Here is a 27,815-nt window from a genome sequence, read left to right as displayed (position 1 = left end):
CTTACTGGAAGGTGCTCAGTGCCTCACTCCCAGAGCTGTGGGGCCTGGGAGGAAAGAGCCGGGGTTGGAGGGGGTTGCTAGGGAATGTGAAACAGAGGGCAGGGGCTAATGAGGGGGGTTGGTGTTGGGGGTTTCAGGGGTGAGTTTGTGAATGTTAAGATTAGGCTGACTCAGGGAGGGTGCCAGCCCATCCTGTGTTACCCTCACCCCCCTGGCACAAGGGCTTGATGTTTTCATGATCAGTAGAGAGACTGCCAGGACTCTGCAGACATCAGCTCCGCCCCCCTCTCCGCACACTGGCTGTTCCTTTGCCCTAGAGCTGGGCAGAGGACAGGGGAACCTGAATCTGGGGACCCCCCCATCTCTCCAGGGTCCTCCTCCGGGTGCTTTTTATCTAGGCGTTTGCTGCTCACTGTGTAATTTCAGTTTCTGCTGAGTTGAAGCTCAGCTCCCCACCCGACTTTGGTTGAGATGGACACAAGCTTCATGGATCTCTGAAGAATGACTCTTGACATTTGAAATCTTTCTGCCCACATCTCCTTACACTTTCCCACCCGGATTATTTTTTCTTAGAATGAATGAATGCAACTCCACGTTCCCCACCTCACCCCTCCTCCCCATTTCCTTATTCTTTTGAGTTTCTTTCTGAGTTAGCTTTAGTTAATAAGCCCTGGGCCAAACATTAGGGCCGGAAGCTGCTGAGTCAATAAGGGTTGGGTGAGGACTGAAGGAGAACATGGAGAGAGTGGAGAAGGCTTCTCACACTGGGAAGTCTGGCTGGGTTTCAAGAGGGGGGGGTGCTGTTGGTGGTGTGGCCAAGTTCCAAATGTTGGCCTGAAGCCAGTGCTCAAAGAAAAGGGGCCCTCAAGACAGTCTAAATGGCTCCCTGTGGGAAGTGACCTCCCAGTCCTTCTCCACAAAATGCATGGGTTTCCCTTGGATCCTCAAAGATGAGAGCAGTCAAGTCATTTCCCCAGCGTCTGCTCTCAATCAGATTTATATTTTTTCTCTCCCAGCCACTCCCAGAGTTCAAGCTTTGGCTACAGCCAGAATTCAGAGGCAGGCAAAAGGATTCCAGTGCTGGAGGGGTGGGTGGGGTGAGAAAGTCCTCATGTTGTGTGTTTTGGGGAGGAAGAGGCTGACCCTGGGACGTATGCTCCACAGCTCTGCTGCCAGATGAGGTGGAGGGAGAAGTTAACCCTGCAGTGTGTTCTGGAAGTGTTTGCTTGTAAGCTAGAGGCAGAAGCTGGAAGATGTGTAATCCGGGGAAGCTGAAAAACAGGGAACACAGATGGAGGCAAAGAAAGCTGTTAGAGGGGGAAAGGGCTAGAGAAAGCCTCAGCTTCCAATCAGATAGGCCCGAAGCCTTTGCTGGACTTGAATGTTAATCAGTTTTTTAAATTATTTTGAAATAGCTATAGACTCAGAGGAAGTTGCAAAAAATAATACATGAAGCCCTATGTACCCTTCACCCAGCTTCCCTCACTGGTGACATCTTCCATAACTGTAGCACAATCTCAAAACAGGAAGCTGACATACACACACTTTTAACTAGCTTACAGGCCTTATTCAGTTTTCATCAGTGTTTACGTGCATTCACGTGTGTAAGTATGTGTATGTGTGTGTAGCTCTATGCGATTTTATCCCTTTTGCAAGTGTATAGACTTGAAAACCTACCACCAAAATCAAGATACACATCTCTTCATCACCACAAAGGAGCTTTCTTTTTTTGGGTATGTATGTATGTATTTTATTTGTTAAAGATTTTATTTATTTATTAGAGAGCACAAGCTGGGAGAAAAGCATAGGGAGAGGGAGAGGGAGAAGCAGACTCCCCGCTGAGCAGGGAGCCCAGTATGTGGCTGGATCCCAGGACCCCAGGATCATGACCTTAGCTGAGGGCAGATGCTTAACCTACTGAGCCACCCAGGCCCCCCTGTTTATTTATTTTTTGAAGTATAATTAACACACCATGTTATGTTAGCACGGTGTAACGTGCTATCTTTTTATATTCACCTCCTCCCATCCCTGTCCCCTGACAATCACTAATCTGTTTGTCATCTCTATAGTTTTAATTGGTTTTAATTTCATGAATTTTCAAACTCTTAACTCAAATACAAGAAGTTCTCTGGCAGGTTGCTTATTCAAACATTGAGTTTCCTTCATTCTCCAGATCCTCTAGCTTCTTCATTCCGTGGCCCCCCTTCTTCTACAACATTGTGCCCCACTCCAACAATCTGGTCTCATTCCTCCTTTAGGGAAAATTGACATGTCTAAATTTACTAGGCTGGGCTAGGACTCTTGCACTCCCCCCTTCGCCCTCCTTTGCCCCACTATTTATAGCCAGGCTAATTTTGTGAGCCTCTCTCTCTCTCTCTCTCTCTCTCCCCACTCCTTCCTCCTGTGGTGGGTGAGATGACTTCTCAAATATTTGGGCAGAGGAGGTCAGAAGCAGATTCTTGGCATCTGATTTCAGCCTTGGATTTAGCAGGAGCCAGCAGGGTGGCGATGAAGGGAGGCAGAAGCTGCAGGTGCAGAGAGGAAGGCACCTGGGCCTCTAAAGGCATTTGACCCTGGTTGGAGATCTCTGTTCAGAGTCAGGAGTCCTGGGTTCTATCCTGATCTTATTACTCTGCATTCTCATATCAGCTCTACAGTCTGGAGCTCTGCGATAGAAAAGGGATGGAGAGGGCAGATCTGGGGATAAGAAAGGATCCTGGTGCCTGCTTGTTGGCAGCGCATGTGTTTCCTTGATAGCACCTATTTAGAGGCATGCTAGTCCCCTAGAGGGGATGCCTATAGTGTAGGTTGCAAAAACAGGGGCCCAAATCTTTAAATGCTTAGTAACTTGCCCAGGCAAGGGTTGTCCCAGGGCCTGCAGAGAGAAAGCCTACCTTTTTGTGTGTTTTTAAAAGTATAATCTTGGGGGAGGTGAGTGGGGGCAGGGGGTGACTGGGTGACGGGAATTAAGGAGGGCACATGATGTGATGAGCACTGGGTGTTATGTGCAACTGATGAATCACTGAACTCTACATCCGCAACTAAGAATGTTCTACATGTTGGCTAATTGAATTTAAATTAAAAAAAGGGTAATCTTGGACAAAGAAGTAAGAGAGACAAAAGGGGCATGGGAAGAGAAATTAGGTAGAGTGCACTGGAGCTTTTAAGAAAGGGAGGGAGGAGAGAAAAAAAGTATATTTTAAAGATTTCATTTTTAAGTAATCTCTCCACCTAGCACGGGGCTCAATCTTAGAACCCTGAGATGAAGAGTCGCATGCTCTACCGACTGAGCCAGAGGTGCCCCATGAGAAGATGAAACCTTAAGGATAGGAGAGAGAGAGTTGTAGGGACAGAGACATTAGAGACATTGAGAAATCATCGGAGAAGGGTTCCAGGTGATAGAGACAAGAAGGGGGACAAAATTAGAGTTTGGGAGGAGACAAAACCAGATAGAGAGGGAGAGGAAAGAGGACAGGTGGATATACACAAGACCAACGCCCAGGGAGAAGGGGAGGTGAGAGCAAGAGAGGTTCCAGTTGTGCCAAATTATTTCCTATCTCTCCTCCGGGCCCCATTTCTGGATTGGAGTTATAAATAGCAGAGGGTTGGAAAATGTCCCCCCTCCCTCTGCTTCTGTCTCAGCCTGACGGGAAGGGAGAGGAAGAGGGGCAGGTCTGCTGGTCCCGGTGGAGATCCTTGCAAAGCCCCACCCAGATCCCGCCTGGTGCCGACTGGGGTGCACTGCCTTCTCCATTCCCTCCCCGTCCGAGGGTGGGAAACGGTCAGTTCAGGGAAGGGGCCTGAGAGCCGAAGACAACCTTTCCATGTCTCTGCCTCTGGGTCCAATCTTTTTCATCTTTGCCCTTGCTCTTCTTGGACCCCTCACTCCCTTTCCCCAGCTTAATTGATTTCCTCTTCCTGTATCCATCACTTCAGTCATTTTTCTTTTCTCCCTTCGTTCCATTCCTTTTATTTATTTATTTAGGCAAGTTCTGCGCCCAAGGTGGGACTGGAACTCGCCATCCCGAGGTCAAGAATCGCTGGCTCTTCGGATGAGGCAGCCAGGCGCCCCCTCAATTCCTCATTGATCAAACTCTCGCTCTTCTTTCTCTCTTTTCTCTTTGTTTCTACCCGCCTTCTTTGCTCTCCGCCCCAGACCTGCTGAATTTCTCTCTCCTCTTGTTTCTGTCTTTTCCTCGGTTCGCCTGAATGCTGGGGATGTGGCTAGCACAGCCGTTGTCGCTGCCGGTCTCTGGGTGGGATGGGACCGTTTGATTGGAGCAGCGCGCCGGGCGCCCTACGCGACCCTGGAGAGAAGGGAGCGCCAGGACCACACAGGACCCTCCCCTTTCATCTCGCGGTCGGCCTCTCCCCCCAGCCTGTCCTTCAGCCTCCCGCACTTCTCGTTTCTCACCCTCCTTTCTCTTTTTCGGTCTTTTTCTATCTGGACTTGTCCTCTCTGTCCCCGTTCTCGGGCGCCGCCCTCACCACTCCCGGGCTTGGGACGGAGTAGGGGGAAGGGCAGGAGCGCGCGGGCGGGGGCGGGGGCGGGGGCGGGGGCGGGGCCGAAGCCGGGGGTGGGGGGGTGGCGGGGGGAGGCGGGCGGGCGAGCGAGGCCGGTTCCCGCCCAGGGTCGCCAGCCTGGACACCCCTTTGCGACGCCGCGAAGTCTCCACCTGCCGCGCGGGGGCGGGGCCGGGGCGGGGCTCCCGGGGCCGGGGGCGGGGAGGCGGGAGCCGGAACGCACGCCTGGGCTGCGGCTGCCGCAGTCGCCTAGCGGGTGTTGGGGGCGCCGGGCGGCCTGGCGGCGGGAGGGGGGTGGCGAGGAGAGGGACTGCGAGGCCCCTTCAGACCTGCGGGACTCGAGATCGGAGAGCCGCCGTGGGAGACCTGGGGCTCCGGCACCAGCGAGTGTTTTGCGCTCGTGGGGAGCGCGCCCAGCGTTCGCCGCATGGCGGGGGCTCGGGGCCGTGGTCCCTGGGGGCCGCCCGGGATCCGATGCCTTCTTGGCTCCCTGCTGGCCGCGCTGCTCGCCCCGGGGGCTGTCGCCTTCAATCTGGACGTGACGGGCGCCCTGAGCAAGGAGGGCGAGCCGGGGAGCCTCTTCGGCTTCTCGGTGGCTCTGCACCGGCAGCTGCAGCCCCGACCCCAGAGCTGGTGAGTCACAGCACCCGCCCAGGGTCCCCGTGCCGAGCCACACATCCCTCCCCTTCCCCATCTCTCCGTTTTTCAACCCCACGTCGACTCAGGCTGTCCGTAGATAACCCGCACTTCAACCTTGCCTCCTCGGTCGCGGGTCCGGAGGCGCGCCCTCAGGGCCTGAGATCAGGGGCTTGCTTTGGGGGTGAGTTGGAGAGCGAGGTTCCTTTCTTGACGGGGAACTCTCTCCTTTTGCCTTTCCCCCAAACTTGCATCCGTGCTCCAGCCCCGGGGGTCTGTGACTTCCCCTCCTTCAGAGGACTGGATACTGTCAGGAAGGGGGACTGGACTTCTTGTCTCCGCTTCGGGCAGGAGGAGAGGGAAAGGAGAAAGACGTTGAAGACACCATGGGAGGGATGGAGGGTGGACCCCAGAAATAACCTCCATCAGAACATCGCCATGGCATAGAGGGAAGACAGGAGGACACTGGAGGCCAGGAGAGCCCTGCCATTTAGTTCTGTGACTCAAGAGCATGGGAAGGTTGGAAGAGGACCTGGGAGACTATGGCAACCTGTAGTAGATGATTTGATGATAAAGTGGCAGGAAACAGAGCCCCCAAAAGTTGTAGCAGCAGCAGCAGCAGGAGTGAGAGCGAGATCCAGGACAGATGCTGGGCCAGGTTGTTCCCCTTCCTCCTCCTCAGGAAATTGCCAGGTCTAGGAATCTCAGCAGTGGGGGAAAGCAGGGAGGAGTGAGGGGCAGAGAACCATCCTAGTTATTTTCTGATCAGTTCAGACGCATGGGAGATGGGCACATGTGTGTGGGGCCTGTGTCTGTCACGTTTCCTGTGCTATTGGTTCCTGCTACACGTATGATTTTATGAAGAGAGACAAGGGGAAGAAAGCTTCCCACCCCCTCCTGCCAGGGGGCTTTGCTTTCCTAGGCTAGGGCCTAAGCCACACTAAGTGTCCATTACTGGGATCAATGCCGTCCACTGGGATTGTCTCCTCCCCGGCACTATTGGCCTGAGGGCAGAGGCTAGGGACAGGAGCTCATTTCTCTTCCCTCCCGTTCCGTTCCGGGAGGAGAGGCTGGGTCTCAATTTTTCTTCTTCCATTACCCCTGTCATCAGGGAGCATGGTCAGTGGTTCCCCCAAACTTTGGGAGAGATAAAAAGCAACTGACTTCATTTCTTCTTCAGTCTTCTATCTGCTTCCTACCCCATCTCTGCCTCCCTCCCTCCCTTCTTCCCCCATCTGCCAGAGTTCCAGGACTGGAGGCCTTTTTAGGACATGCTGAACTCTCTGAGCTATTTCCAGGCAAATTCTAGGTTATTTTTAATAGCTTGGTCTCTTGTTATTTCCCCCTCCTCTCTGAAGGTGGCCCCCGAATAGGTCTCCCAAAGCCAAGCTGGGGGCTTTCCCAGAGGAGCCTGACTGCCTAAGCCTGCTTTTGCTCCAGCAAGGGGTGCTGTGCTGCCTGGTGGCATGTGAGACACCAGGTTCCTTGCTCAGTCCCTAGCTTTTGAGTTGCAGGTCACCTTCACCAGCATCCACCCATTGAAAAGCCTCACCCATTTTGATGTCTTTCAGTCTTGCTCTTGGATGAGACTTTGATGTCAAACCTTCTTTGCTCTGTGGTTTCAGCCTCATTTGTATCTTCCAACTGTAAAACGGCGTTAAACAGTAGGACTCCCAGATAGAGTGGTTGTGGAGTTTAAGAATTCTTAGTATATATAAAACCATTAGAATAGCGTAAGGCCCAGAGGGAGTGCTCTGGAAGTGTTAGCACTGTTATTCCCGTATCATGTCGTGCTCCAAAGAGCTAGAGAATAGCTATAGCACCTTGCTGCAAGCCTGGATCCAAAGGCTTGGCTAGATCCCCCTGGCTGAGTCAGCTTTCAGGCCAAGCACCCTCCCCAGAGGGCCACCCAGATTGAGAGTCAGGGAGGGCAGGCCTCGGTCAGAGCCTTCGAGCGCATGCAGAATTGAGAGGTGCAGTGGTAGTGGGCTACTCCTTTGCTTCCACTTAGCTAGGCTCTCAGGGAATCCCTCTGCCCCCAGCTGCTGACACGCTCTAGCTTTTGTCTGCAGTGGCTACAGCTGTGGCTCGTGTTCTGTCCAGAGGCCTGGGTGGCTGGGGTTTGTGAGACGAAGCCAGAAAAGTGTGTGGCTGGGGCAGAGGTGGAGGGACTAGAGAGGCTGTTCCAGGGAGGGCAGGCTGGTCTGTTCCCCACTGAGAGTGAGGCTGGGCATGTGTATGCGCCGGCTCCTTTCCTCCCTGTGGAACCCTTCCCTCCACTCTCCTCCCTACTCTAGACCTCTAGGGGAGATGTGAACACTGAGCGCTGATTGTAGCTTTTCCTGGTGCTTAGCTATGAGCTGACCAGGCGAGGCAGTGGGTGTGCCTGTGAGCCCACATAACGTGCATGTTCTACAGATGAGTCCACATGCATCCAACGGGGCAAGCACAAAGATGAACAAGGGAGCCTCAGTCCTCCAAGAGATGGCCATCTCTGAGTTTGGAGGTGTGTGTTGGGGGTACTGCGGACTTGTCTCAAGATTGGCCACGCCACCAGGTTTCCTTTTCTGTGTGGGATACCCTCCCGTCCCCTTCCTACTGGTTTTGTTTTTTGTTTTGGAGTGGTCTCGGTATTCTGGAGATGGCTCATCATTTGGTTGCATATGGTGGAAGATGCATGGGTTTTGAAATTGGGCAGATGTGGATTTGAATTCCAGCATCCTTCTTAACGTGTCTCAGTGAGTCTCCTCATCTGAAAGACACGGGAAGAATCCTCACATAGGATTGTTGGGAAGCTTAAATGAGAGAATGCATGTAGGTTGCCTAGCTTGATGCCTGGAGCATAGGCAGAGGGTGACAAACGTTAGGTCCTCATATCCCTGGCATCTAGCCTAGGGACTGACCCACAGTGGGTGCCGAATAAATGTTACTTCCTTGTCTCACCAGTGCCTGACACAGGGCTTGGCAGGTGATAGGGTCTCAATACACAGGCTGGTAATGAGTGCCAACCGACCATGCCCGCTTCCTTGCCACTCCCCGCCCCCTCCTCTCCCTGGACACTGGCTCTGACGCGGGATGACAGCTGCTAAGAGACCAGAGCTGTGGGAAGGGAGAGTGGCTCTGTGCCCTCCCCTCCCCCTCAGAACTGGCAGAGTACCCCATAGATGCCTGTCTGCAATATTGTCTGACACAACTTTGGGCCTTGTCCCCCAGCAAGGGAGACGGAGGAAAGACTGGGACAGAGGCCTTGAGGTTTGCCCTGCGTCTACTTCTGAGTCCCTCCTTCTGTGGAGAGAGATCCTTGTAGTCAGCTGGGTGCCAGTCACCTCACCTTACCCCTTCGTTCGCTCCCAGCCTGGGGCTCAGCCCCAGGGGACCCAGGCAACCTCCATTCCCAGCATAGTCCTCCCCTGGGGAAGAAGCCTTGGCTGTGATCATGGAAAATTGTCCTGCCAAGAAAGTTCTAGCTGGGAAAGTGTCTGAGGGGGAGGTAAGGGAGAGGATAGGGTTGGGGGCAGGGAGGGTGGGAGGAATGGGGAAAATCATGGATGTGGGGAGGACAAGGAACAATGGGGAAGGGGATTCAGGGTATGGGCAGAAAAATGGGGGTAGGACTGGAGACAGATGAGAAACTTGCCCCTACCTCCATGCCAGCTGGAGTGACTGAGACAATCCTGGGTTGGCAGTGTTGCTGGGGGGATGGGGTCTCCGTTGGGTCCCTGACGAAGGGGAAACAGGCCCGGATCTAGCCTCTTCCTTGGCTTCTGAAGCTGGTGCCTGGACCACCTCGTGGTGCCAGCCTGGGACGCTGTTACTTTTGCTCTCAGCATTCTTGGCATTTCTGGGTGGGTTCCAACTGGACTGGGCTTGGGGAGGAGGGCAGAGCTTGGGGATGGGCCAGGACGTGGGTAGGGAAGGCCTGGTCAGGAACAGGTGCTGGGAACAGGCGGTTCTTTCAAACTAGCTGTGCTGGCCAGGCCACTTGGTTTGGCATGTGTGCACACACGTGTGTGTGTGTGTGTGTGTGTGTGTGTGTGTGTCTACAGTGCGTGTGGGCCCTCATCCAGGGCATATGTGTGTCTGTGCTTATGTAATGTGATGATTGCATGGTATTAATTTGCCCTTGCCAGGACTCAGGGAAATGGACTTCCAGCGCTCCTCCTTAGTTCTTCAACACTCACTTGGTTGGGAGGGGCTGGGCCTGAGCAGTGCTGGGGAGGCACAGCACTCCGGCTGCTAACCCCTGCCCCTGCTCCGCTGTGCAGGCTGCTGGTGGGTGCTCCGCAGGCCCTGGCTCTGCCCGGGCAGCAGGCGAATCGCACCGGAGGCCTCTTTGCTTGCCCCCTGAGCCTGGAAGAGACTGACTGCTACAGAGTGGACATCGACCGTGGAGGTGTAGACCCTGCAGGGTTGGGGGCGTGTGGCACAGGAAGGGGAAGGAGAGGACTTGGCCTCCTCTTCCCTCTCCTCATTCCCACTGTCCTGCCTCTAGCTGATGTGCAGAAGGAGAGTAAGGAGAACCAGTGGTTGGGAGTCAGCGTTCGGAGTCAGGGACCTGGGGGGAAGATTGTCGTGAGTACCACTTCTTGGGACTGTGTGCAAGGTGTGTGTGTGTGTATATGGCACAAACCATATGTCCCTGTGCTCAGGTGTGCTTGAGTGTGGTACGATGGCCTGATTCCCAGGACCAAAGTTACAAGACACAGTATGTGTCCCTACAAATTTAAAACCATCTAACCGTCCATCTGTCCATTTGTCAAACTCTTTTTTTTTAATTTTAAAGATTTTTAAAAAAGATTTTATTTATTTATTCATGAGAGACACACACAGAGAGAGAGGCAGAGACACAGGCAGAGGGAGAAGCAGGCTCCATGCAGGGAGCCCAATGTGGGACTCGATCCCAGGACCCTGGGATCACACCCTGAGCCGAAGGCAGATGCTCAACCGCTGACCCCCCAGGCGCCCCCATTTGTTAAACTCTTACTGAGAACCTTTTAAGCATCAGGCTTGTGCTAGTTACTGAGACACGAAGTGTAAAGCCTGGTCCAGGGCTCAAAAAGCCGACCGCATCGTTATGGAGACTCATTCTCTGTTTCTCTGTATCATCACTGATATGCACAAACACACTACTGTGAGTCGCGGTGCGCAGAATGTGGCCAATGTTATGTGAGCAGTCCAGTCCCCAGTGCGTGAACGTCCAAGGGAGGCGTGGAGAGAGGGTGGAGGTGTCAGGCAGCCTTCGGAGAATGAGCAATGCTCCCAGCGCACAGCGAGGGGAGTTCTTTGAGGGCAAAGTGGGGGCACTTACAAAGGCCCAGAGGCAGGACAGCTTGGCCCGGTGGGGACAGAGGTCCGGCGGGTCTGGGGGCTGTGTGCCAGCTTAGTCCTGCCTCGAGTGCCTGCCAGGGCAGAGCGGGAACAAGGCCGCTTCCTGCGGGGACGAGGGAGTGAGTGTAGGGCCAGGGCGTGTGCATTGCCTGACGCTGGGCGGGGTGGTACCCAAGTGACCCATGTCGCTGCGCTGTGCATGCTCGGAAGTGGTGCTCCGCAGACGTCTGCAGGTGCGCCCACCCGCGTTGCCTCCTCCTGCAGACCTGCGCGCACCGGTACGAGGCGCGGCAGCGAGTAGACCAGATCCTGGAGACCAGGGATGTGATCGGCCGCTGCTTCGTGCTGAGCCAAGACCTGGCCGCCCGCGATGAACTGGATGGCGGGGAGTGGAAGTTCTGTGAGGGGCGCCCCCAGGGCCACGAACAGTTTGGGTTCTGCCAGCAGGGCACAGCTGCCGCCTTCTCCCCCGACAGCCACTACCTCCTCTTTGGGGCCCCGGGAACCTATAACTGGAAGGGTGAGTCACTCCTTGGGGAGGGGAGAAGGGACCCAAAATGTCCTCTGACCTCAGAGCTGGGACTGGGGGCAGCGCGTGGCCAGGCACGCCCACACGTTCCCCCTGCGGCCCCGGGCACCGCCTCGTGTCCCAGGCCAGCCGAGCCAGCGCACACGCAAATGGGGTGTCTTCTGTCCTTCGAATGGCCGAGCGCTCCTCACCCTGCTGGCATGAGCCCACATGCACGGCTGGGCCCGCTCCGACACCCCAGCCCCCACCTCATCACTCCCATTCCTGTCTCCGCACACCCTGGCTGAGCTGCCACTCGGTGAGTGCGGTGGCAAGTCCGGGGGACCTGCAGGCTTGGGCCGGGGAAGGGGTGGGCATGGGGCTGCGGAGGACAGGACGGGCTTCCCTGTGTGCCTGTCCGGCTGGCGCATGGCCCCAGAGGAGCCCCCCACCCCACCCCCCCCGCCCTGGGCACTAACAGGTCTGTCCTTGCAGGCACTGCCAGGGTGGAGCTCTGTGCGCCGGGCTCGGTGGACCTGGCGCACCTGGACGACGGGCCCTACGAGGCGGGGGGAGAAAAGGAGCAGGACCCCCGCCTCATCCCAGTCCCTGCCAACAGCTACTTTGGTAGGGACCCCTCCCTGGCCCAGAGCTGCTCTAACCCTCTACTCTCTCTTGTCCTCCCTCTCCACACTCCCATCCTTCTGTCTCTGGCTCTGGCTCTGTCTCTGGCTCCTCTCCGGTCTCTCTCTGTCTTTCCGTCTCTGATTCTTATCTTGCTGGTCTCTTTGTCTCTCTCCTATGCTTTCTCCACCTCCTCTTCTTCCTCCTTCTTGCCTTTATGTCTGTCTCTACCTCCCCACTCTGTGGCCCCTCCTCTGGATGTCCCGTCCTTGGTGTCTTCCCCCACCCGCCCCCCGCAGGGTTGCTCTTTGTGACCAACATTGATAGCTCAGACCCTGACCAGCTGGTGTATAAAACTTTGGATCCCGCTGACCGGCTCCCAGGACCAGCCGGAGACTTGGCCTTGAATAGCTACTTAGGTTTGTAAGCTCCCACCATGTCCCCCTGGGCCCTGGGGGCTTGGCCTGGCCTCCCCTCCTCTCCTGCCCTGCCCTGCCCTCACCAATGCACACTCAGGGAAATACATATTGGGCCCAAATTTCCAAGACGAAATGGGCCCAGTGAGCAGGCCTGAGAAGATGTCCCAAGGGGGATGACCTAGGGGGCTGTGAATGGGGGTCTCCCTGGAGGAAGAACTATGTGGGCTGAGCCTGGATTGGGAGAGAAAGGGGCTAGAGCTCTAGTGAGAGTTTCTCAGAGGGCTGGATGATTAGCTCATGCCAGAGAGAGGTCTAGCCTTGTTGGTAAGTACCTCTCATTGTCTCCTCTCCCCTTTGCAGAGGGGGAGGAAACCAGACCTGGGTGATGTTTGGGTGAATCAAGGTCTTTCCCACTTCCCCATCTCTCCCCCCTGTCCACGTGAAGACTTCCTCTCCCTGCCAGCATGGTGGGAGTGGGAGCAAAGTAGGTGCATTAGATGGGGCTGGGGCCTCGTGGGTGTGCAGAGGGGAGAGCAGCTCCCTGGGAGTCTCGCACGTGGTGCCCTGCTCAGCTGTTTCCCAGGCAGCTGGCCTTCCTGGCCATTGCCTTGCTCTTTCTTCCCCAGGCCCCGAGGCTGACGCATGGCACTTCTTGTGCCAAACTGTAGTCTGGGCTGTGGGAGGGCAGCTGGGTCTCCGGAGGGGGAGGCAGAGCAGTCCAGTTGTGGTGGTGCTAGCTTGGCGGGCACCTATACCTTTTGGCTCCAGACCCCTGAGGAGGGGGCCCACTGGGGGGAGCCTGGTCACACCTTGGCTCCTGAGGCTTTTGGGGAGTGCTCACTGGTAAGTCCCTCCACCCAGGTTTCTCCATTGACTCGGGGAAGGGTCTGGTGCGTGCAGAGGAGCTGAGCTTTGTGGCAGGGGCCCCTCGTGCCAACCACAAGGGAGCTGTGGTCATTCTGCGCAAAGACAGCGCCAGCCGCCTGGTGCCCGAAGTCATGCTGTCTGGGGAGCGCCTGACATCTGGCTTTGGCTACTCACTGGCTGTGGCCGATCTCAACAACGATGGGTGAGAGTGGGCACAGGAGAGTGCAGCCTGGGGGGTGCTGGGCCTCTGGCATCTTTCTGGCTCCCATGGCTGGGGAGGAAGCCACACTGACCAGTTTCCCTCTCTCCATAGCTGGACAGACCTGGTAGTGGGTGCCCCCTACTTCTTTGAGCGCCAAGAAGAGCTGGGGGGTGCTGTCTATGTGTACCTGAACCAGGGAGGTCACTGGGCTGGGGTGTCCCCTCTCCGGCTGTGTGGTTCCCCTGACTCCATGTTCGGGATCAGCCTGGCTGTCTTGGGAGACCTCAACCAAGACGGCTTTGCAGGTGTGACTGGGAACTGGAAAGCCTTGGGGGTGGGGAGTGGGGGAGGGGACAGGGGAAGGGCAGAGGCAGGGCAGGGGTAGGGGGGTGGCAGGGGGAATGCCTCAGAGCTTAAGGGGGAAAGCTCTAGGAGAGAAGCAACCTGGGCTCCCATCTGAGCTTTACCATTTACCAGCTTTGTGACCTTGTACAGGTAAACTTTTGGAGCTGGTTAAGATCTGCAGAGAGCAGCCAAGAGGCTTAAAAATGATGTGTGTAAGGTGCTGGCAGGGAGAGGAAGGTGCCCGGGACTTAGTAGCCTCTCAATAAAATAGAGAACATATTACATGGAAGTGAATGGCTGAGGGAAAGTTGGGGTCTGCATGACCCCCCTCCCCAGCCCTACCCCAGTCTGATTAGCTTTTTCCTGTGCCCACAGATATTGCTGTGGGGGCTCCCTTTGATGGGGATGGGAAAGTCTTTATCTACCATGGGAGCAGCCTAGGGGTTGTCGTCAAACCTTCCCAGGTGAGGGGGGGTCTTGGGATGAGGTGTGGAGGGAATGGGTGTGGGCAGTCTGGGGGGCACAACAGCGGAGGGCAGGGGGTGGAGCTGGTGGTGATGCTGTGGGGAAGCTGATGGGATGGTCCTGCAGGTGCTGGAGGGTGAGGCTGTGGGCGTAAAGAGCTTTGGCTATTCCCTGTCGGGTGGCCTGGATGTGGATGGGAACCATTACCCGGACCTGCTGGTTGGCTCCCTGGCCGACACTGCTGTGCTCTTCAGGTGGGCCCCTTCCCCTCCTCTCCTCTCCTCTGCCTCCCTGAGGCCAGCTCCTCCCTTTCCCTGCCTGAGAGTCTCTTGTTTCTTGTGCTCCACTCGCCATTCCCAGGGCCAGACCCATCCTTCAAGTCTCCCATGAGGTCTTCATCGCTCCCCGAACCATTGACCTGGAGCAGCCCAACTGCGCTGCTGGCCACTTGGTCTGGTGAGGCAGGATCCAAGGGGAGGCAGGGAGATTTCAGGGTCCGCTTTCCCCCATCCTCCCTTTCTCTGCCCAGTGTGGGGCTGGGGGGCTGGGCTGGGGCAGGAGTGAGGCGTTGGCCCGTCAGCCTTGCCTGCCTCAGGAGCCACCCTTGCCCCCCCCCCACCCAGTGTGGACCTGAGGGTCTGTTTCAGCTACATCGCAACACCCAGCAGCTACAGCCCTATTGTGGGTGAGTGAGGTCCCCTCCAATTTTCCACCCTGTTGGGTTTCAGGGTGGGTCACTCTGAGGTGGACAGAGGGCATCTTGGAGACAGGGTCAGATTAGTGCAGTTCCCCAGCTCACTGGCTCCTCTCTTCTCCCCACATGCCACAGCCCTGGATTATGTGTTAGATGGGGACACAGACAGGAGGCTCCGGGGCCAGGTCCCCCGTGTGACCTTCCTGAGCCGTGGCCCAGACGACCCCAAGCACCAGTCTTCAGGCACTGTGTGGCTGAAGCACCAGCATGACCGAGTCTGTGGAGACACCATGTTCCAGCTACAGGTGGACACTGGCCCCTTGGCGGGGGTGGGGAGTGGGGGAGGTCATTGTCATCGCCTGACTTCTTTTCTTTGGTTCCTTTTAGCTGCTTCCTTAACATGCTCACACTTCATTCTTTGATTTAAACTTTTGGGGAAGCCTCCCTGATGGGCTGATCTCCTCCTCACCTGTTGCCTTCTTGTGTCTTCTGCCTTCTGTGTCCAGAGTACAAGTTCTGTCCTCCATGGAGGTGGAGATGGCAGGTTCCCTTGTCACATCTGGTCCTCAATGTCCTAGATCCTGGTCTCTTCCCTTTTCCATGCCAGTTGCTCTCCCTCTCCCTCATTCTGGTCTCTACCTCTCTCTTTCATCTCCTCGAGCTTCTTGGCAGCTTTCAGAACCTGTCCTAGGTCTGGCTGGGGCCTGAGGATTGTTCTAGTATCTGTGTCCATCTTTCCTCTTCCCAGGAGAATGTCAAAGACAAGCTTCGGGCCATTGTGGTGACTCTGTCCTACAATCTTCAGACCCCGCGGCTCCGGCGACAGGCTCCTGGCCAGGGGCTGCCCCCAGTGGCCCCCATCCTCAATGCTCACCAGTCCAGCACACAACGGACAGAGGTGAGCTCAGGAGAGGGAGCTGGAAGGAGTAATGTCACCATCCTTCACAGTGACAAGCATTCAGAACTTCTGAAACTCCTTCACACGCTACCCCAGTAATTCCTCATGTTGCTAGGTGCTGTGACAAGTAGACCCCAAAATGGAAAATGGCCCAACTGATTACGTGTTCCTAGTTAGAAGGGACACCGGGCCTCGGTTCCACCCTTTCATTCAGGGCTGACGGGGATCAGCCATCTTCAGACGCGACTCCAGGTCCTTAGGTCACTTCTGTCCCTATCAGCTGGAGGGGGGAGCGCGAAGCTCCTTGTAGGGCTCTCCTGGGCAGTCCGGGGGTGATGCCCTTCACTTCTCTTCACATTCTAAGCCCGGGATCCGTTCTGGATTCCCCAGCAAGGGACGCTGGGGAAGTGTGGTCAGGGCTGGCCTGCGGGCCTCCACCTCAGTGTCTTCACACTTGTACCGAGGTGGGGGGGCCGTGGCTCAGGGTGGCCGGTGGGCGGCTCAGTACCACGCTGGGGCAAGCAGCAGATCTGAGGGCTGAGCGCCGTCCCACCTCGCCCGCCTGACCCGGGAATGAGCCTCTCCTCGCATCTCCCCCCAGATCCACTTCCTGAAGCAAGGCTGTGGCGAGGACAAGGTCTGCCAGAGCAATCTGCAGCTGGTCCAGGCCCGCTTCTGCGCCCGGGTCAGCGACTCGGAGTTCCAGCCTCTGCCCATGTGAGGGGGAGCCGGGGTGGGGTACAGGGGGAAGGCAAGAGTTCAAGGAAGAAAAGGAAGCCCCCTCAGGAGGGCGGAGGGTCAGTGATGGGGCCCAGAGGCCCTCCTGGCAAGGAAGAGCCTTGACGAGACACAGAATAGGGTGCAGCTGATGCGCAGCGCACTCCCTAGTCTTCCTAACCCAGCGATGTAGGGCTTGTTATTAGCTGCTTTGTGGATGGAAAATGGGGGCCTAGAGTGATTGACTTAGCTGCCTCAGGTGAGCAAGTAAGGGAGCTCGGACCGGAACAGCGGTCTCTTGGGCTGGGAAGACCTGAGGCCTGGACTGGGGTGGAGGGAACTGTGGGGCAGCCAGCAGGAGGAGAGACTCGGGGAGTGGAGGCAGGAGAGGGAAGTGTTCAGATCAAGACTGAGTGGGATCTGACCTCCAGGGATGCGGACGGGACAACAGCCCTGTTTGCCCTGAGTGGGCAGCCCGTCATTGGCCTGGAGCTCACAGTCACCAACCTGCCTTCGGATCCAGCCCAGCCCCAGGCTGATGGGGATGATGCTCACGAAGCCCAGCTTCTGGTCACCCTCCCTGCCTCTCTGCACTACTCAGGAGTCCGAGCCCTGGACCCTGCGGTGAGGACCTGTGGCGGGGGTTGGGGTGCTCGGAGGCTCCAGTAACCCCGGCTGACCTCTCCTTCTCTCCCCGCCGCAGGAGAAGCCGCTCTGCGTGTCCAACGAGAATGCCTCCCATGTGGAGTGCGAGCTGGGGAACCCCATGAAGAGAGGTGCCCAGGTTGGCACATCAGCACTTATCCCTGTCCGAGTGCATCTCTAAGCCCTGACCCCTTCTCCAGCCCCTAGCCTTCCCTGACTCACATTGCTCCCCACTCCTGGCCTAGGTCACTTTTTACCTCATCCTTAGCACCTCAGGGATCACTATTGAGACCACAGAGCTGGAAGTGGAGCTGCTGTTGGCTACGTAAGCCTGGTGGGCCAGGGGGTGGTGAGGGAAGGGGCAGCTGGGCCGGTGCCACTTGGATGGGGCTCTGCTGCCTTCATCGGAGCCCTTGGGGCGGTGCCTGTGCCCCACTACCCATGCCCGCTCCTGCCCGCATGCCAGGATCAGTGAGCAGGACCTGCATCTCATCTCCGTCCGAGCGCGTGTCTTCATTGAGCTGCCACTGTCCATTGCAGGGTAAGCTCTGTCTGCATGGGCAGACCGGTCAGAGGGGTGGGTGTTGCTCCCCTGTCCGATTGGCCAGGCCCTGGGCCTCCTCAGCCCCCATTTTGACCTGTCCATGCTAGGGTGGCCGTTCCCCAGCAGCTTTTCTTCTCTGGTGTGGTGCGCGGTGAGAGCGCCATGAAGTCTGAGCGGGATATAGGCAGCAAGGTCAAGTATGAGGTCACGGTGAGTGTCCTGTAAGGCCCCTCCCTCCTTGACACAGAGAGAGGCTGAGACATGTCCCAAGAGCTGTGGTTCTCCTGGCCTATGGCGGTTTGATGGTCCAGTGGGTTCAAGGCCTCCTCTCACTCCTGGACCTTGATTGCGGCCAGTTGTGTGTTTGGGGCCTCACTTGACCGCTTCCTGGTCATCCCTGTATAGACATCTCACCTGTCCGACTGGATAGGCCATGAGGGCACAGGGAAGCTTTTCTGTGAGGGGCCTTAGCTGGGGGATGGGGGCAGTGAAGGCGGGCTTATATCTCTCCTTAGAACTCTGCCCTTGGTTAGCTGGGGCCTCTGCAGTCTCGCAGGGACATGTCCAGACCTTCCTGGTTTTGGGGTGGGCAGGAGAATGATGCCTGGTGAGGCCTTAGGATCCCAAGTCCTTGTTGCGATTCTGCTTCCTGATGCCTTTCCCTCAGCCCTTGTCCCTTCTGTCTCTGCAGATTTCGGGCCTGCTCCGAAACTGAGCGCCATCCCTTCACACTCCCTTGTGCCCACAGGTCTCCAACCAAGGCCAGTCACTTAACACCCTGGGCTCTGCCTTCCTCAACATCATGTGGCCCCATGAGATTGCCAACGGGAAGTGGCTGCTGTACCCCATGCGAGTGGAGCTGGAGGGCGGGCAGGGGCCCAGGCGGAAGGGCCTCTGTTCCCCAAGGCCCAACATCCTCCATCTGGTGAGGCTTAGGCAGAGTGGTTAGGGCCGTTGAGGCAGGGTGACAGGGGTTAGATTTTGGGAAGATGTCGTGGGGAGCCAGGGGGAAGGATGTGGGGAGGAGATGCCCTCTCGGGGTGGCTGTGTTTGGAGGGACGCTCACTGCTCCCACTGCCTGCGTCCAGGATGTGGACAGCAGGGATAGGAGGCGGCGGGAACTGGAGCAGCCCAAGCAGGAGGAGCATCCTGAGCATCTGGAGCCCAGCACATCCTGGTGGCCAGTGTCCTCTGCTGAGAAGAAGAAAAACATCACCCTGGTGAGGGCAGGGCAAACATGGTACAGTCAGAATGTGGGGCGGGGGTGTTGGTGACGTGACGGGGGGCGCTGACGCACATGAGCTTTCGGGGGCTGGGTGTCCAAGGGGCTGGCCTGTTGAAAGATGTGGTGGATGGGCAGCCCTGTGGCTCAGCGGTTTAGCGCCGCCTTCAGCCCAGGGCATGATCCTGGAGACCCGGGATCCAGTCCCACATTGGGCTCCCTGGATGGAGCCTGATTCTCCCTCTGTCTGTGTCTCTGCCTGTCTCTGTCTCTTGTGAATAAATAAATAAAATCTTAAAAAAAAAATAAGTGGATGTGTTGAGCTGAATGGAGTTAGGTCAGACCTGGACAGAGCAGGGCTTAAGTACCCTGTCCCCCAGCTGTCCCAGGAGATGCTGGGGGACAGGGTACGACAGCCGCCTCTTCCTTCAGTGGGTTTGGGCTTAGCACAGGAGTGTGGCTTTGCCCAACATGGACCTGGATTCAAGTATCTCTTCTTCCACTTCTCAGCTTTGCTAGCTGTGCAACCTGAGCCGGGTCACAGGGCCTCTTTTTTTTTTTTTTTTTTTTTTTTTAAATCTTATTTTTAAGTAACTTCCACACCCAGTGTGGTGCTTGAACTTACAACCCCAAGATCAAGAGTCTCATGCTCCACTGACTGAGCCAGCCAGGTGCCTCTTTCTCTCTTTTTATTTTGTTTTTATTTTATTTTTTATTTTTTTATTATTATTATTTTAATTTTTTATTTACTTATGATAGTCACACACACACACACACACACACACACACACACACAGGCAGAGACACAGGCTGAGGGAGAAGCAGGCTCCATGCACTGGGAACCCGATGTGGGATCCGATCCCGGATCTCCAGGATCGCGCCCTGGGCCAAAGGCAGGCGCTAAACCACTGCACCACCCAGGGATCCCCTATTTTTATTTTTTTTAAAGTTTTATTTATTTATTCATGAGAGACCCAGAGAGAGGGCCGAAGGAGAGCAGGCCGAAGGAGAGCAGGCTCCATGCAGGGAGCCTGACATGGGATTCGATCCTGGGTCTCCAGGATCACACCCTGGGCCGAAGGCGGTGCCAGACCGCTGTGCCACCCTGGCTGCCCTCTCTCTCTCTTTTTAAAGTAATTTCCTTTCGCCTGGCAGCCATTGTAGAATGAGGGGTAGAGCGGCAGGTACTTTTTAGAGACCAGATTCCCAAATTCACCATCGCCACTTTGCCACCTCCCTGATTCCCGGAAACCTAGGCTACAATAAGAGATACCCTGTAGTGACATAAAATTCAATAAACAGTTTGTCAAAAAAAAATATTTTTCTTTGGCCAGCATGGGGCTCGAACTCATGACCCTGAAGTCAAGAGTTACATGCTCTATGGACTGAGCCAGTCAGGCACCCTACACCTGGCCTCTTTGAACTTTAATTTGGAAAATGGGGATGATAATAATATGCATCTTGCAGGACAGCTGTGAAGCTTTAATAAGTACCTTGCAGACAAGAGGTGCTCAGTAAATGGGGCCGTTATTATATAACGTAAGCATTAATTGGGGAAGTTACTGTGTTGCTGCTGTCAAATGGGAGACCTCCTCCCTGCTCCTCATGTGTTTCAAAGCCAGATAGACCAAATTTGGGGTAGGCTGCTCTTTTGGACCATGGGGTTAGTTTGGGGAGACTTTCTGGAGGAGGCGAGTTTGAGGTTGGATAAGGAAAATGGGAGAGATATGAATGAGGAACAAGGGCAAAAGGGGATCTAAGGTGCGGGAGCTCATGGAGGGATGGAGTGAAGTCTGCAGGCAGACTCTGTGTCTCTATGTGAGGGTGCTGGGCCCTGCGGAGGCTCAGTGGGCTGGGGCCAGCTGGCTCAGAGCCCTGCCTGTCCTGGCCCCTAGGACTGTGCCCGGGGCACTGCCAACTGTGTGGTGTTCAGCTGCCCTCTATATAGCTTTGACCGCGCCGCTGTGCTGCATGTGTGGGGCCGCCTCTGGAACAGCACCTTCTTGGAGGTAAGAGCACTGTGGTGGTGCTGGCTGGCATCTTCTTCCCCAGCAGGCCCTCTGGGGCTCACTGCCCTTCCAGCCTTCTCCCTGGCCGGATGCAGCCTGCTCTTAACCCGAGACAGGCAGAAATGCCCTCTGCATTGGACGCCATTCCTTTTACAATTTCCGGAGCTGGGGCGGGGGGCATGGGGCATGTGGGAGAAGGCTGGCCTCCTCTGCTCCCTTAGGAGTACTCAGCTGTGAAGTCCCTGGAAGTGACTGTCCGAGCCAATATCACCGTGAAGTCATCTATCAAGAACTTGGTGCTTAGAGATGCCTCCACAGTGGTGAGCTGCAGGCCTGGGGAAGTTGGGGTGGGGAAGCTCTTCCTTCTCTTTGCTCCAGCCCTTGTTCCCCTAACCCTTCATTCCCCAGATCCCAGTGATGGTTTACCTGGACCCCGTGGCTGTGGTGGCAGAAGGAGTCCCCTGGTGGGTCATCCTCCTGGCTGTGCTGGCGGGACTACTGGTGCTGGCGCTGCTGGTGCTGCTCATGTGGAAGGTGAGGGTTGGGGAGGTGGGGCTGCCAGGGGCTGGGCCTCCCTGTTGGGCAGGTGGCCTTTCATGCTATGGTTCTCTTTCCCACCCTCTCTCTCATTTATTCAGCCCACTTGCATTGAACACTTGTATGTCCCAGGGACTCTGTCGGGCTCTGAATGTTTCAGAGAGAAGTCAGATACAGGTCTTGTCCTCAGGGACTTGGTAGTCTAGTGGGGGACATGAGCCTTGTGTAAGGACAAGGCAGTAGGCACGAAGGCAAGATCGTGCAGTGAGGGTTCAGAGGTGAGAAGCCATGACAGCAGGTGGCCAGCCCAGAAGAAGGTGGAGTCATGGGATCTGGATGTGGGAGACGAGGTGGGTGGGACCATGGGAGGCAGAGTCATGGAAGCAGGGAAGTGGGGTCTGATTTAGCGAGAGCATGGCAGGGAAGGCTGGGAAGGAAACTGACAGAGAAGACACAACAGCGTGGAGACCAACCTCTAGGACTGGACTCAGAACCTCCACGTCCCAGGCTCTACATGGGCCCATCTTCGTACACAAGAGTGTAGACAATCCCGTTTGGGTCTGGGGTTCCATGTAAAAGCACACGCGTGCACAGGTCAGTACAGGGACTCCCATCCACCACCAGTCATCACACCCTGAACCAAATGCCACATCTGGGCTACGGGGAACCATCCGGGCTTTGGGCCCTCGTGGAAAACTGCCCCTGGTCTTCCCTGGACCAGTTGCAGACCAAGCTCACTGTTTGGCGAATGTGAGTCATCAGTGGACCAGGCCTCATGATGAACGTCCTAACTGTTGGGAGCCTGGCCAGTCTTTGGGGAGATTCATACCTTCGTGAAACTGGCTCCAGAATCCCTGCTCCTGGTTTCATGGAAGGGGGACAGAGTAGAGATGAGGGCCTCTATGCTTCCTGAGTCTTCCCGTCCTCCACCTCTTTTGCTCCCCCACCCCTTGACATCCCAGTGTGGCTTCTTCCATCGGAGCAGTCAGAGCTCATCTTTTCCCACCAACTATCACCGGGCCCATCTGGCTGTGCAGCCCTCGGCCGTGGAAGCTGGGGGCCCAGGGACTGTGGGGTAATTGTGTGTGTGCATGTGTGTGCGTATGCATATGTTTGTGTGTGTGAGTGTGAGTGTGAGCACAGCCCCCAGCATTCAGGGGACCAAGAAATGAGATTGCACAAGGGTGATGTGAGTTCTAGGAAAAGGGGCGGAAGGTAATTCTAAGGGTGAGATCCTAAGGGTGAGTATACCCAACCTGAGGCATATCGGGAGGGGTGGCTGGGCTCATGTAATATGAGCATGTGGGAGTGCGGCAGGGTGCCGTGCATGGCTTTTCTGTGGGCACGAGTGTGCAGAGAAAAACGTGCAAGGACATGCTGTGCAGTCTGAGCATGTGAGTCTCGGGGGAGCCTGAGTGTGAGTGTGCAAGGGGCACGTTTCCACCTTGGTGCCTAAGAGCCCGCATGTTCACGATGCAGGGAGCAGCTAGGCCACCATATTCATGGACAGGAGGGCACCGCCCCGGGGAGGATGCTGTTTGAGGACACAGGGTGTGTGTCTGAAGCTTGAGAGGAGTCATTCCGAGTATGCAGGGGTCTAGGGAGACCTCAGATCTCCTTTACGTCTTGGGGCATGCTACTGGGTCTCATAAAAACTTGGGCGGGGACAGCAGTCCTGCTGTTCCGTTTTCAACCCCCTTTCAGGAGCCAAGGGAGATGTCCTTGGTCCTGCACCTTTGGCCCCTCCTGGTCTCTCTCACTGTGAGTGAGGACCTGGGGGCCCAGCATTCACTGTGGCACCTGTGGGGGACGCGCACCGCCCTGGGTGCGGTCCGACCTGGCGTCCAGGTCTGCGGCAGTTGGTGCTCTCCGTCCCACTGATGGTGGAGGCAAGGCGCTGAGCTGTGCTGGGCGTCTGCTCCAGGGGCCTCAGGCCTGCAGGGTCCTCATGCCTGACCTGGGGTCCTTACAGATGGGATTCTTCAAGCGGGCACGGTACCCCGAGGCCACTGTACCCCAGTACCACGCGGTGAAGATCCCGCGGGAAGACCGGCAGCAGTTCAAGGAGGAGAAGACAGGCACCATTCTGAGGAACAACTGGGGCAGCCCCCGCCGGGAGGGCCCCGATGCACACCCCATCCTGGCTGCAGATGGGCACCCTGAGCCAGGCTCCGATGGGCATCCCATGTCAAGCACCGCCTAGCTCGCTGTGTCCCCTCCACCCTTTCCTCGGACATGGCTCCTTGGGATGAAGATGGTAGAGTGGGTTGCTGGTGTCCCATCAGGATGAGGCATAGGTGTCTCCCTGCACCCTTACAAGGAGCGCCCCCCAACACTTACCCTTAGAACACTGAGATGAGGGCAGTATATCAGGAAGGGGCTGTGGGACAGGGGAAGGGCAGCGATGTCCTGACGCAAAAGTGGGAGCAGGGACCTCGATTCCTCCCTCTCCATTTACCCCGTTTAACTGGGCCCCAAGGACTTGTCCCCCTGAAAGTGCCTTAAGCCCAGAAGGGTGGGGAGGAGGTTGTGTTGCTGACTCAGGGGCTCTTTCCTCCCTGTTTCCTGTCTCTTCTGACCTTAGTTTGGTGCATCAATCTAGTGGATTTTGTCTATTTATTAAAAAATATTTCAGGATAAAACCTCTGGCTTCTTTGTTGAGTCCTGCTCCTCCTCGTCCAGGGTCCCCAGGAGACGGCTGCTTCTTTGCACCCCCAGGGCTCAGGGCAGAGGTGGTAGCGAGAGGGAGGGCTGGGGGCCAGCAGGGGTGCACGTATGATGACTTTTGTGATGAGCTCCTGGAGGCACATGGATGTGGTCTCAGGCAAAGACGAGGGGGAGCTTTACTAGGGGAACAAGGGAAAGCGACAGGGAACTGCTCTAGCAGTGGGTGGGCAAAAAGTGGGAGACCCAGCCTAGGAATTCGCAGTCAGGGATAGGACAGGATGTCACTTTCCTTCCTGCAGCCAGATAGGAAATAGAGCTTTTCCACCTTGGAAGGAAGGATTGAAGTGAGACCTGTGGCAGAGATAGGAGAAGGGAGAAGAGGGGGTGATGGGGAGCGTGGCTTCTCTGCCTGGATCCCTCTCAGTAGAAGACAGACTCCGCCGGTAGGCGGGATTGCTCGGCCCGGCCCGAGGCTGGACTTGGGCAAGAGTTATTTCACAGCCTTCCCCATGATGTGGGGCCCAACAGGCAACCACTTGAAGGGAGGGGGTTGTTGTTCCATCTGGAGGTGGGAGAACTGGGCACTCTCGAGATCCTTCCAAGTCTCCCTGGTGAGGCAGCAGCCATCCCCGATGTGTTTCCAGGTGGGCTCTACAACTTGCTGCCACAGGAAGGCCCAGCTTCCACGTGGCTCAGCCACATGCTCCCAGAAAAGGAACAGTCCTCCCTGGCAGAGAAGAGAGAGTTAGTGTCACTTCTGGGCTCCATTCCAAAACCTTCCTCTCACCTCACCTGCAGCCCCCTGGTCGCGCCTGGTCAAACCTCTTAGGGAAGCAGGGGTTGCTGGTCTGCAGGTTTATGGAGCAAATCATTGTGCTCTGGACTTTTCCTGTGGCTCCTGGCTCTTACTCTCCCCCTCAGAAGCTGCCAGTGGGGATGGTGGCCAGAGGGCAGACAGACGGACACGGAGAGACAGGAGCAGAGGTCTTGCTGTATACGGAGGCGCCACCTTCTGACTCAGACGCGTTCAATCCAACCTTATGCTTTGGCCAACGTCCCAGGGAAATCTTGCACCTGACTCCTGATGGACTCAGCCCTTCTCTCCTTGCTGAACCCTCTCTAGAAGATCTCCTGCACCCTGGTGCTCTGAATCTACCGACTACAAGCCGGTGACATCCAAATCTCTATGTGCAGGCAACATCTTTTTCTGACTTCTGGATCTGGGCCTCCAACTGCCTCTATGGCTTTTCTGCCGGCCTGTCTCGGTGGCATCTCAGACCTAACCAGGTCCCAGGCAGGTTTCTCTCATTTCAGCAAATGACACTTCCCTCTACCCTCCCACTTGCCCTCCACCAGTCACTCATGCCAGAAACCTGGAAACCATCCTAAACTCCTTTCACACCCAGTTCGAAATCTTATGGATTCTATTTCCTCAAACATCTCCATCTAGAACGCTCTTACTTTCCCTGCTCCTCCACATTCTGTTTAATGTCTCAGGTCTCAATGTAAACATCACCTCCTTAGGTGTCCCCCCACCCCCATCAGGTGGCTCTCCTGTGTGCTTCCACGGCACCCTGGCACCCTGTCTGCCCCAGGGAGGCGCTGCTCGCTGCTCGCATTCGCCCCTTACCAGCAGAGGGGGGTGGAAAGTGCTAGGACACCGCATCCCCTACCCTGGAGTGGCCAGCTCGGTGGTCGCCTGCCCCTCGCCCATTCCCGCTCCGTCCTGCTCACCGGCCTCAGCACTCTCTTGACCTCCTGCAGGACCCTCCTCGGACTCTGCACAGAGCACAGCACCAGGGTGCTGACCACCACATCCATGGAGCTGTCAGCCACTTGTCTCATGTCCTCTCCGGAAGCCACCACAAACTGTTCATATTGGAGATGCCTGTTCTCAGCCATGCTCTTTGTCAAGAACTTCTCGAAGTGGGGATTTGGGTCCAGGCAGGTGATCCTGCAGCCCGCTGGGTAGAACTGGAAGTTGGCCCCGGTGCCACAGCCCAGCTCCAGCAAGGCCACCTTCCCGGAGGCTCCTGTAAGCCTGTTTATCTGGCCAAAGAGCTCCTGTTTCTTACGCTCCATCTTGCGGTTGCCCTTGGCCGTCAGCACAGCCATTAGGTAGGGGAAGTAGGCTTTGCACAGGGGCTGCCAGCAGCCCAGTAGAGCCATCAGGTGCAGGGGCAGCGTCAGGAGCAGAAGCAGCAGCTGCAGCAGGCAGACCAGGGCATCCATGACCCACTGACTCGAGGCACTGGTTTTTTTTCTTCCTCCAGTGCTGCAGACAGGAGTCTCTTACCCCTGTGACGGGACTTTGTTCCCTGTGTTCTACTTGTCAATTTTCTCTTTGCCAGGGTGGGGAGGGTGTATGGAATCCGGCCAGAGGGCACAGGTCCTACAGCCCTGTAGTTTTATGTGGGGTAGAGGAACAGGTGGTGCCGATGTCCTGAGTTCTGGGGCACTGGCAGTTGAAGGTGGCAGTTGAAGGTTTAGAGGGGAGAGGGGAGGGCAGAAGGGGGGACATGTCTCAGATCACAGCTTCGCGGGGGCCAAATGGCGGATGGAGCTGACTCATGGGCATGTGCTGCCCTCATTCTGTCCCCAGGATCTGTTCAGGTTATGCAAGCTGGAAAATCTGGTTGGGTTCCCCTGGCACATCCCCAGGGCTCTGTAAACTGTAACATGCCTTTGCCCCAGATAGGAGCCAAACTCAGGATATTCAGGGTAAGGCCTGATTGGCCAGAACAGGAGGGAGGTTGCAGGTCAAAAGAAAGCCATTTTCTCAACTGACTGGTGTTTGTTATCACATTCAAGACCGCAGTGCCCCAGCAATAGAAGAAAAAAAGGGAGAAAGAGGCAGAGTGGAGAAGAACCAGGTAGCCCAGTTCCCACAGCTAGCTCTGCCATTATAACTTGCTGTGTGCTTCTGTGGGCATCTTTTTTCCTTCCTGGTCTCCAGTTTCTCAACTGTAAAATGGGGAGATGCAGAGGTTGGATGGGCCTCCCATAGTTTCTAAGGTCTCCTCCTGCTTCCACATTTGTGTGATCTAAGGACAGTTGGGGAGCACCTGAAGCAGGCGGTGCTGGCTGTCCTCACAGCCCGGCCCAGTACTCCCCAGGCTTCGGCACCAGGCTGCCATGGAGGCAGGGGAGTCTCGGAGCCCAGACTGTGGGCTCACAGTCGTCTTAGCAGAAAGTCCTCAAATAATTAAGCAGTGGCTTCTCTTTTGGCTGAAGCCTCCCTCAGAACCTTGGGGGAAGCTCCCCATAGGCAGTTCCGAAGGCTGCACACCAATTGCGTAGTGGCCAAGGGAATTTGTTTTTTTTTATTTATGTTATTTATTTTTTATTATTTATTTATTTTTAAAAAATACATTTATTTTTTATTGGTGTTCAACTTGTCAACATACAGAATAACACCCAGTGCTCATCCCATCAAGTGCCCCCCTCAGTGCCCGTCACCTAGTCACCCCCACCCCCCGCCCTCCTCCCCTTCCACCACCCCTAGTTCGCTTCCCAGAGTTAGGAGTCTCTCCTGTTCTGTCTCCCTCTCTTATTTTTTCTCCTTTCTCCTTTATTCCTTTTCATTATTTTTTATATTCCCCAAATGAATGAGACCATATAATGTTTGTCCTTCTCCGATTGATTTACTTCACTCAGCATCATACCCTCCAGTTCTATCCACGTCGAAGCGAATGGTGGGTATTTGTCGTTTCTAATGGCTGAGGAATATTCCATTGTATACATAAACCACAGCGTCTTTATCCATCATCTGTCGATGGGCATCGAGGCTCCTTCCACAGTTTGGCTATTGTGGACATTGCTGCTAGAAACATCGGGGTGCAGGTGTCCCGGCGTTTCATTGCATCTGTATCTTTGGGGTAAATCCCCAGCAGTGCAATTGCTGGGTCGTAGGGCAGGTCTATTTTTAATTCTGAGGAACCTCCACACAATTTTCCAGAGTGGC

At 56.0% G+C, this 27,815-nt stretch overlaps 2 protein-coding genes across 9 annotated transcripts; one reads left to right on the top strand and one right to left on the bottom strand.

Annotated features, from left to right (window-relative positions):
- The first annotated feature begins 3,653 nt into the window (after window positions 1–3,653).
- ITGA7 (integrin subunit alpha 7) lies at window positions 3,654–23,826 on the top strand. Of its 8 annotated transcripts, none has more exons than XM_025477104.3 (27): window positions 4,761–5,157; window positions 9,426–9,553; window positions 9,653–9,732; window positions 10,753–11,008; window positions 11,492–11,623; window positions 11,920–12,039; window positions 12,901–13,108; window positions 13,220–13,413; window positions 13,829–13,917; window positions 14,045–14,172; window positions 14,279–14,374; window positions 14,542–14,603; window positions 14,748–14,917; window positions 15,361–15,510; window positions 16,112–16,227; window positions 16,659–16,851; window positions 16,931–17,011; window positions 17,118–17,197; window positions 17,339–17,413; window positions 17,524–17,626; window positions 18,165–18,341; window positions 18,505–18,636; window positions 20,534–20,647; window positions 20,869–20,967; window positions 21,056–21,181; window positions 22,147–22,259; window positions 23,157–23,826. In XM_025477104.3, exons 1-27 carry the CDS (start codon window positions 4,952–4,954, stop codon window positions 23,215–23,217), a joined length of 3,489 nt encoding a protein of 1,162 aa, XP_025332889.1. In that variant the 5' UTR covers window positions 4,761–4,951; the 3' UTR covers window positions 23,218–23,826. The 8 variants fall into 8 exon arrangements, with proteins under 8 accessions (XP_035552175.1, XP_025332889.1, XP_025332888.1 ...); XM_025477103.3 differs by lacking the exon at window positions 23,157–23,826 and adding an exon at window positions 22,664–23,050; XM_035696282.2 differs by lacking the exons at window positions 4,761–5,157; window positions 22,147–22,259 and adding an exon at window positions 3,654–3,781.
- On the bottom strand, window positions 23,787–26,328 carry METTL7B (methyltransferase like 7B). Its single transcript, XM_025477108.3, has 2 exons — window positions 25,586–26,328; window positions 23,787–24,578 (listed from the first exon to the last, which is right to left on the bottom strand). The coding sequence occupies exons 1-2, from the start codon at window positions 26,081–26,083 to the stop codon at window positions 24,342–24,344; spliced, it is 735 nt and encodes a 244-aa protein (XP_025332893.1). The 5' UTR covers window positions 26,084–26,328; the 3' UTR covers window positions 23,787–24,341.
- Between the last annotated feature and the right edge of the window lie 1,487 nt (window positions 26,329–27,815).

Source organism: Canis lupus, chromosome 10, assembly GCF_003254725.2.
Source record: "Canis lupus dingo isolate Sandy chromosome 10, ASM325472v2, whole genome shotgun sequence".
Classification (NCBI taxonomy): domain Eukaryota; kingdom Metazoa; phylum Chordata; class Mammalia; order Carnivora; family Canidae; genus Canis; species Canis lupus.
This window is presented reverse-complemented; position numbering and strand designations above follow the sequence as displayed.